The 9,150-nt window shown below is 38.4% G+C and overlaps 1 protein-coding gene across 1 annotated transcript; it reads left to right on the top strand.

The window, feature by feature from the left end:
- The first annotated feature begins 3,960 nt into the window (after nucleotides 1–3,960).
- LOC113087630 (leukocyte elastase inhibitor-like) lies at nucleotides 3,961–8,876 on the top strand. The gene is made up of 7 exons (XM_026255603.1): nucleotides 3,961–4,048; nucleotides 4,150–4,328; nucleotides 4,672–4,809; nucleotides 4,978–5,095; nucleotides 7,722–7,864; nucleotides 7,973–8,140; nucleotides 8,238–8,876. The coding sequence occupies exons 2-7, from the start codon at nucleotides 4,161–4,163 to the stop codon at nucleotides 8,646–8,648; spliced, it is 1,146 nt and encodes a 381-aa protein (XP_026111388.1). The 5' UTR covers nucleotides 3,961–4,048; nucleotides 4,150–4,160; the 3' UTR covers nucleotides 8,649–8,876.
- Nucleotides 8,877–9,150: the final 274 nt, after the last annotated feature.

Here is a 9,150-nt window from a genome sequence, read left to right as displayed (position 1 = left end):
AACGATGCAGCTGACATTGCAGCAAGGTGTACTCTCAATCTGAGGTGAAAGTGGCCTGTGCAATGTATAACTTTAATTTTTATAGATTTTTTTATATAGAGATGTAGCATCTCATTTATTATATTTGGGGGGCTCTTATCTTGTAATTACACATCAGACTGTCCTGAAACGATGCAGCTGACATTGTGGCAAGGTGTACTCTCAAGCTGAGGTGAAAGTTTCCTGTGCAATCCATAACGTTTTTAAATATATAATTTTGAAAGTAGAGATGAAGCAGCTTGTTTATGAGATTTGGGAAGCTCTTATTTTGTAATTCCACATCAGACCGTCCTGAAACGATGCAGCTGACATTGTGGCAAGGTGTACTCTCAATCTGAGGTGAAAGTGGCCTGTGCCATCTATAACTTTTTTAAATTTACATTTTTCAAAGTAGAGATGCAGCAGTTTTTTTTTAGATGTGGGATGCTTTTATTTTGTAATTACACATCAGACTGTCCTGAAACGATGCAGCTGACATTGTGGCAAGGTGTACTCTCAATCTGAGGTGAAAGTGGCCTGTGCAATCTATAACTTAGATTTTTATAGATTTTTGAATACAGAGATGCAGCATCCTATTTATTAGATTTGGGAGGCTCTTATTTTGTAATTCCGCATCAGACCGTCCTGAAACAATGCAGCTGACATTGTGGCAAGGTGTACTCTCAATTTGAGGTGAAAGTGGCCTGTGCAATCTATAACTTTATTTTTTATAAATTTTCTAATTTAGAGATGCAGCATCTCATTTATGAGATTTGAGAGGCTCTTATTTTGTAATTCCACATCAGACCGTCCATATACGATGCAGCTGACATTGTGGTAAGGTGTACTCTCAATCTGAGGTGAAAGTAGCCTGTGCATTGTATAACTTTAATTTTTATAGATTTTTTTATATAGAGATGTAGCATCTCATTTATTAAATTTGGGGGGCTCTTATTTTGTAATTACACATCAGACAGTCCTGAAACGATGCAGCTGACATTGTGGCAAGGTGTACTCTCAATCTGAGGTGAAAGTGTCCTGTGCAATCCATAACTTTTTTAAATGTATCATTTTGAAAGTAGAGATGAAGCAGCTTGTTTATGAGATCTGGGAGGCTCTTATTTTGTAATTCCACATCAGACCTTCCTGAAACGATGCAGCTGACATTGTGGTAAGGTGTACTCTCAAGCTGAGGTGAAAGTGGCCTGTGCAATGTATAACTTTTAATTTTTATAGATTTTTTTATATAGAGATGCAGCATCCTATTTATTAGATTTGGGAGGCTCTTATTTTGTAATTCCACATCAGACCGTCCTGAAACGATGCAGCTGACATTGTGGCAAGGTGTACTCTCAATTTGAGGTGAAAGTGGCCTGTGCAATCTATAACTTTATTTTTTATAAATTTTCTAATTTAGAGATGCAGCATCTCATTTATGAGATTTGAGAGGCTCTTATTTTGTAATTCCACATCAGACCGTCCGTATACGATACAGCTGACATTGTGGCAAGGTGTACTCTCAAGCTGAGGTGAAAGTTTCCTGTGCAATCCATAACGTTTTTAAATATATAATTTTGAAAGTAGAGATGAAGCAGCTTGTTTATGAGATTTGGGAAGCTCTTATTTTGTAATTCCACATCAGACCGTCCTGAAACGATGCAGCTGACATTGTGGCAAGGTGTACTCTCAATCTGAGGTGAAAGTGGCCTGTGCAATCTATAACTTAGATTTTATAGATTTTTGAATACAGAGATGCAGCATCCTATTTATTAGATTTGGGAGGCTCTTATTTTGTAATTCCACATCAGACCGTCCTGAAACAATGCAAGCTGACATTGTGGCAAGGTGTACTCTCAATTTGAGGTGAAAGTGGCCTGTGCAATCTATAACTTTATTTTTTATAAATTTTCTAATTTAGAGATGCAGCATCTCATTTATGAGATTTGAGAGGCTCTTATTTTGTAATTCCACATCAGACCGTCCATATACGATGCAGCTGACATTGTGGTAAGGTGTACTCTCAATCTGAGGTGAAAGTGGCCTGTGCATTGTATAACTTTAATTTTTATAGATTTTTTTATATAGAGATGTAGCATCTCATTTATTATATTTGGGGGGCTCTTATTTTGTAATTACACATCCGACAGTCCTGAAACGATGCAGCTGACATTGTGGCAAGGTGTACTCTCAGTCTGAGGTGAAAGTGTCCTGTGCAATCCATAACTTCTTTAAATGTATCATTTTGAAAATAGAGATGAAGCAGCTTGTTTATGAGATCTGGGAGGCTCTTATTTTGTAATTCCACATCAGACCTTCCTGAAACGATGCAGCTGACATTGTGGTAAGGTGTACTCTCAATCTGAGGTGAAAGTGGCCTGTGCAATGTATAACTTTAATTTTTATAGATTTTTTTATATAGAGATGTAGCATCTCATTTATTATATTTGGGGGGCTCTTATCTTGTAATTACACATCAGACTGTCCTGAAACGATGCAGCTGACATTGTGGCAAGGTGTACTCTCAAGCTGAGGTGAAAGTTTCCTGTGCAATCCATAACGTTTTTAAATATATAATTTTGAAAGTAGAGATGAAGCAGCTTGTTTATGAGATTTGGGAAGCTCTTATTTTGTAATTCCACATCAGACCGTCCTGAAACGATGCATCTGACATTGTGGCAAGGTGTACTCTCTATCTGAGGTGAAAGTGGCCTGTGCAATCTATAACTTTTTTAAATTTACATTTTTCAAAGTAGAGATGCAGCAGTTTTTTTCTTAGATGTGAGAGGCTTTTATTTTGTAATTACACATCAGACTGTCCTGAAACGATGCAGCTGACATTGTGGCAAGGTGTACTCTCAATCTGAGGTGAAAGTGGCCTGTGCAATCTATAACTTTTTTAAATTTACATTTTTCAAAGTAGAGATGCAGCAGTTTTTTTTTCTTAGATGTGAGAGGCTTTTATTTTGTAATTACACATCAGACTGTCCTGAAACGATGCAGCTGACATTGTGGCAAGGTGTACTCTCAATCTGAGGTGAAAGTGGCCTGTGCAATCTATAACTTTAATTTTTATAGATTTTTTAAAGTAGATGCAGCAGCATGCAGCTGACACTGTACTTTCTGTCTGTGCATTCTAGAACTTTTATTTGTATAGCTTTTCGAATGTAGAGATGCAACAAGCATATATCATTGTTCTTATTTTGTAATATGAGTATTAGAGGGTTTTTATTTTGGTATTCAGCATCAGACAGTAACGGACTGTGTGTTGGGGGAAAAAAGTTGCGTTCGCTGGAAGAGCACTCCATTCAGATCAGTTCTCTGATGGTGTTACCGTAATACGTAGTTTATACGCGACCCTCGAAATAACGTGGCGGCTAGATTGACCGTGCTTTTCTACTTGGCGGCTGGCTTGACCGCAGTTGCTTACTTGCAGTGGTTCATACAACTCGTTCACAATAGTTCACTATAGACGAAAAAAGAAAACACTAAAAAGGCTAATGGAGGAAGACGGTGAAATAAAAAAAGACTGTTCTTAGCCTCTGATTCACGCTCAACTTAATAGACCGTGGGGTTTTCTCTCTTTTTTCCCCAACGTTTTTCTTAATGGCCCGAGTTGCTTTTGTGGCTGTTTTCAGAATATTTTGAATGCAAATAAAACTGATATATCATGTAAAACAGACATTAAAGATGTAAAGGCACAATTACAGTATTACTTAATTAACCTATACTGAACGTCATCCGCTAGGGACCAAGTATTTTTTTCTCTTATACTCAGGCTTTTTAGGCACCCTTTAAATATTGTGTCTGGTTTTAGAAATTAATAATAAAGAAGGTTATTTTAAACGGATAACGTTAATAAGAAGCTGCCAATAAGCTGGTTTCAGTGTCGTATGGAACTGAAGGTGGGAAGCTACTTCCTCATACTTATTCGAATCATACACTTTCATTTTTCAGTACGCGCCATAGCGGTGTCCCGTGCTGAGCTGTCGAACAAAACCGAACTGATTCATTTACGTCCAAAATTAACAATGTAAAATAATATACTGATACTCGTTCAAGGCTAATGATTTGCAAGATGGAAGCATAAAGGATTGTAATCACAACTAATGTTATGGTTTTTATTTTTCGCAGTGTCATCAGTCATGGATGGTGTGTCTCGTGCTAACAGTCTCTTCGCTCTGGATCTCTATCGGGCTCTGAGCGCGAGCAACGCTGAGGGAAACATGTTCTTCTCTCCACTGAGCATCAGCGCAGCGCTCAGCATGGTCTACCTTGGAGCCCGAGGAGAGACAGCCAAAGAAATGGCAAAGGTATGAGGAACTGATACGACACGTTACTGTTGGTACTATTACTTTAAATCTCATTCTGAATGTGTCTGTAAAGATTCTGTAAATCATACCACTTCTGTTACTGATATTTATTTTGAAATGAACACTAGTTGTGCTCGAAAAGAAGTAATGGTGATTCTTCGTTGGTGCATTAGATTGCAGTACGTGTTCTTAATAAGCCTGGTTAAGATATATACATAGGCTATATTACATTTAAAATTATAAAAAATTGCATTGTATTTATACAACATATTTGTCATGAAAATTTTGTTATAGTTAAATAAAGGTTCATAGGTCACCCAAGGTTTTTTTTTTTTTTTTACAGGTTTTGTCCTTTAGTTCTGTCTCCGATGTTCACTCTCATTTTGAGACCCTCACCTCAACTATTAACAGTCCATCAGCCTCCTACATCCTCAAACTGGCAAACCGTCTCTATGGAGAGAAAACCTTTAGCTTCTTACCTGTGAGTGTAATCTGCCTTCAGTGAGACATTGTGATGCTCTCTGTGTGCTTTGCTAAATTCATGCTTATCTTTATCTGAGAGAAGGACATGTGTATAATTCACATGCAAATACGCTGTGGTTTATTTTTTTCTTTCCGAATGAGATACAACCTTTATTTTGTCCTGCAGGAGTATTTGGAGTCCACCCTGAAGCTGTACCACGCTGACCTTCAGGCTGTGGACTTCATTGGAGCATTTGACGAGTCACGACAGCTCATTAACAAATGGGTGGAAGAGCAGACAGAGAGTGAGAAGATAATCATTTAACCTATCAGAATATGAAAGAGAAATTTTAAAGGGGGGGTAAAATGCTATTTCATGCATACTGAGTTTTTTACACTGTTAAAGAGTTGGATTCCCATGCTAAACATGGACAAAGTTTCACAAATTAAGTTGTACGTTTGAAGGAGTATTTTTGTTCCCAAAATACTCCTTCCGGTTTGTCACAAGTTTCGGAAAGTTTTTTTCGAGTATGGCTCTGTGTGACGTAAGACGGAGCGGAATTTCCTTATATGGGTCCTAAGGGCACGTCTGCTGGAAGAGCGTGCGCTCCCGTATAGCGAAGCTGAGCACAGACATTTCACTGATCAGAGCGATTCACTGATCAGAGCGAGAGCGTCGCGAAAAGTCACAAAAGAAGTGTGTTTTTGGTTGCCAGGGCAAGACAACCCTGCACAGATTACCAAAAAAACAGCATTAAGGGACCAGTGGATGGAGTTTATTTTTACAGAGCATCAACGGAGTTGTGCAAGTGTTTTTGTTTGTTCCCTGCATTTCGAAGATGCTTGTTTTACAAACAAGGCCCAGTTTGAGGACGGATTTGCATATCGTTTATTTCTTAAGGATGATGCAATCCCAACGAAAAAGGGTCACGATCGTGTGTTGGAACCGCAGGCGGTGAGTAAAACTGCTTAAAATATCTCTGCCTCCTTGTTAGTGCGTCCCCTCCCATGCCGGAGACTCGGGTTCGAGCCCCGCTCGGAGCGAGTCGTTGCTGCTGCTGCTCTCGTTCAGTTTCAGCTAGGGATGCACCGAAATTTCGGCCACCGAAAATTTTCGGCCGAAAATGGCCTTTTCGGTTTTCGGCCGATAGACTTTTAGCACCGAAACAACACGGCCGAAATGTTGTGATGACGCAAACAGAACCCGCGACCTGCACGTGCACCTGCATAGCAAAGACCACGAGCTCCCCGCGACATTCACTTAACACCAGTGAGAACATACTCTCTCTTCGTATTCCTTTATTCGCAGCACTAAAGCGTCTCCTAACAAAGAAATTAAGACAGACCACGAAGAAAAAACAAAGAAAAGTACAGTCTTATAGAGTATGTTAGCACACTTCTCACTGAAATCTTTTCGGATCCTCTGCACTTCATCGCGAATGTGCTTGATCCGCGTTATAAAGACCATTACTTGGATGCGGAAATAAGGCAGCACGCACGAGAAATGATCCAGGCCGCGCTGGATGCGGAGAAGCGCCAAGCGCAGGAGACAGATCAGAGCGCAGAAAAAAAGACTGGTCTCTCTGCACCAGATGAGTGGCATGCACCATCGCTGTCTGATATGTTCAGTGGAATTCTGCAAGAAAATGCCTCAAATAATAATAATACGTTGGCTATTTTGTTCTTATACACACACACAAACATATATAAATACATAATATCAGATTGTAGCCATATTTATGCTAGATTTTCTGCTAGATTTCTGCTTTAATTTGATAAAAATGTTTATTTATGCCCTGGCCCTATTTAAATACACTCTCTCAAATATTTCTCAAATGTCAGGCAGATGACAAGCTCAACTGCTCAACAGCTAGATGGTTATCTGTCTGAAGTCCTCATCCCCAGAAGTGATAAGAGTCTTGCCAACTGGAGAAGTAATGCACTTTCTAGTCTTACATAGAAACATTTCAAATGCACTTCACCTAAATGCACTTTGTTTTTATGAGAGAACTGTTCATTTTAAAACCTTTCTGCAGGCCAGTAGGCCTGTACATTATTATTAAATATACACGAGTGGGATAAATTTTTAGTTTGAATTTTATTTTATACTGTGCATTGTTGCAATGTGCTTAATAAATATTTGCATCATTTGTAATTATGTATTTTTATGTTTTTTTTTTTTTAATAAGTTATGTAATTGTAATTATCTTTGAAACTTTAATATTAATTTATGCAATTGCAATGTCTTAATTTTAGTAAAGTTAGTACACGGTCATAGCAATAAATGCAATGGTACTAATAATTGGCATAATTTATTTCGGTGTTTCGGTTTCGGTTTTCGGCCTTGGTTTTCTCTTTTTCGGTTTTCGGTTTCGGCCAAGAATTTTCATTTCGGTGCATCCCTAGTTTCAGCCTCAGGATCTGATTCTGGATCATAAATAAACGGCTGAATCTGACTGTAAGCCATGGTTTGTTTTGGATGATGGTTTTTCCCTCATGGTAATGTCACAGCTTCCACATGCTCTCAACGCAAAAGCCTACTGGCGCTCGTGATTCTTTAGCTCCGCCCACACGTCACGCCTCCAGCCGGTGTTTTTCCGGGAAAAATCGGTACAGACTATCTTTCTCTTATGAATATAATAAAACTAAAGACTTTTTGGAGTTATGAAGGATGCAGTACTACTCTATAGGTACTCAAGATTAACAAGATATTGAGTGAAAACGAGCATTTCATCCCCCCTTTAATGAATTAAAAGGATGCGTAATTCTGCTCTATGAGGGCCACTCACAGAATTTTCTGAATTGTATTTGCTTTATATGTGTAATAGAGAAAAAGTAAATTAAAGTAAAACATAAAGTATATGATTTGATGTCAATGATCAGAACACTACAAATAATGAAATACTGTTTTTTGTTTGTTTTTCACTTCAGATAAAATTAAAGATCTTCTTATGCGCGGTGCTGTAAATGAGTTGACCCGTCTAGTTCTGGTTAATGCCATCTACTTTAAAGGGAACTGGATGCACCAATTTGAAACAAGAACAACTAAAGAAATGCCATTTAAAATAAACCAGGTGTGATCTGCATTTTATTCCAGGGAGTGTGTATGAAAAATAAATATAAAGTTAACGGATTTAATTTTGTAAGTAATTTTGAATGTACTTCCATTTGTCTACAAACAGAATGAGAGCCGGCCTGTGCAAATGATGTACCAGAAGAAGAAGTTCCCTTTCAGATACATCCCGGAGTATGAAGTGCAGGTGCTGGAGTTACCATATGTAAAGGAAGAGCTCAGCATGTTGATCCTTCTTCCAGATGAAACTCAGGATGGCTCTGACCCTCTTCTTAAGGTCGGCAAAAGTGGCATAATCACTAAAAGATGGATAATCCTGTGTATTTGGTGCTGTGTATGTTATTTTTCGGTATGTATGTGTGTGTGTTTGACAGCTTGAGAGCGAGTTGACCCTTGATAAGCTGCTTGATTGGACCAAAAGAGACAAAATGGCTACGCAGATGGATACCGTAGTCTACTTGCCAAAGTTCAAGCTGGAGGTTGAGAGCTCCCTATCAGAAATATTGCAAAAGATGGGTATGAGCTCTGTGTTCCAGGAAACAAAGGCTGATCTGACAGGCATGAGCAGTAAAGGTGGCCTCTTCCTTTCAGCAGTGATCCACAAGGCTTTTATTGAAGTCAATGAGGAAGGCACTGAGGCATCAGCAGCCACTGCATGTACAGTAATGCTTTGCTGTGCCATAATAACAAAACCTTTCATAGCAGATCACCCCTTCTTGTTCTTCATTAGACACAATCCCACTAACAGCATCCTGTTTCTTGGCAGATTCAGAGGCCCATCCTAGAAATTTATCTTTTCTGTTACATCAAAATTCGTTGAATGTTTTATTAAATCAATTGCACCACATACATTTGTCAAACATTATATTACTCCAGATTGCTTAGACATTTAATATTGAGTCAGGGAATCAACTTTTCATAACAACAACATTTTATGAACATGGTACAGTATTGTTCAAAATAATAGCAGTACAATGTGACTAACCAGAATAATCAAGGTTTTTAGTATATTTTTTATTGCTACGTGGCAAACAAGTTACCAGTAGGTTCAGTAGATTGTCAGAAAACAAACAAGACCCAGCATTCATGATATGCACGCTCTTAAGGCTGTGCAATTGGGCAATTAGTTGAAAGGGGTGTGTTCAAAAAAATAGCAGTGTCTACCTTTGACTGTACAAACTCAAAACTATTTTGTACAAACATTTTTTTTTCTGGGATTTAGCAATCCTGTGAATCACTAAACTAATATTTAGTTGTATGACCACAGTTTTTTAAAACTGCTTGACA

This window comes from Carassius auratus, unplaced genomic scaffold (genome assembly GCF_003368295.1).
Source record: "Carassius auratus strain Wakin unplaced genomic scaffold, ASM336829v1 scaf_tig00044944, whole genome shotgun sequence".
Taxonomy (NCBI): Eukaryota; Metazoa; Chordata; class Actinopteri; order Cypriniformes; family Cyprinidae; genus Carassius; species Carassius auratus.
Note: the sequence above shows the minus strand (reverse complement) of the source record. Positions and strands in the feature narration are given on the sequence as shown.

Excerpts from the sequence above, each read along its gene's own strand:
- LOC113087630 (XM_026255603.1), top strand. The coding sequence starts at position 4,161 with ATGGATGGTGTGTCTCGTGCTAACAGTCTCTTCGCTCTGGATCTCTAT. Across the intron at positions 4,329-4,671 it reads CAGCCAAAGAAATGGCAAAG|GTTTTGTCCTTTAGTTCTGT; the intron begins GTATGAGGAACT and ends TTTTTTTTACAG. Across the intron at positions 8,141-8,237 it reads GCTCTGACCCTCTTCTTAAG|CTTGAGAGCGAGTTGACCCT; the intron begins GTCGGCAAAAGT and ends TGTGTTTGACAG.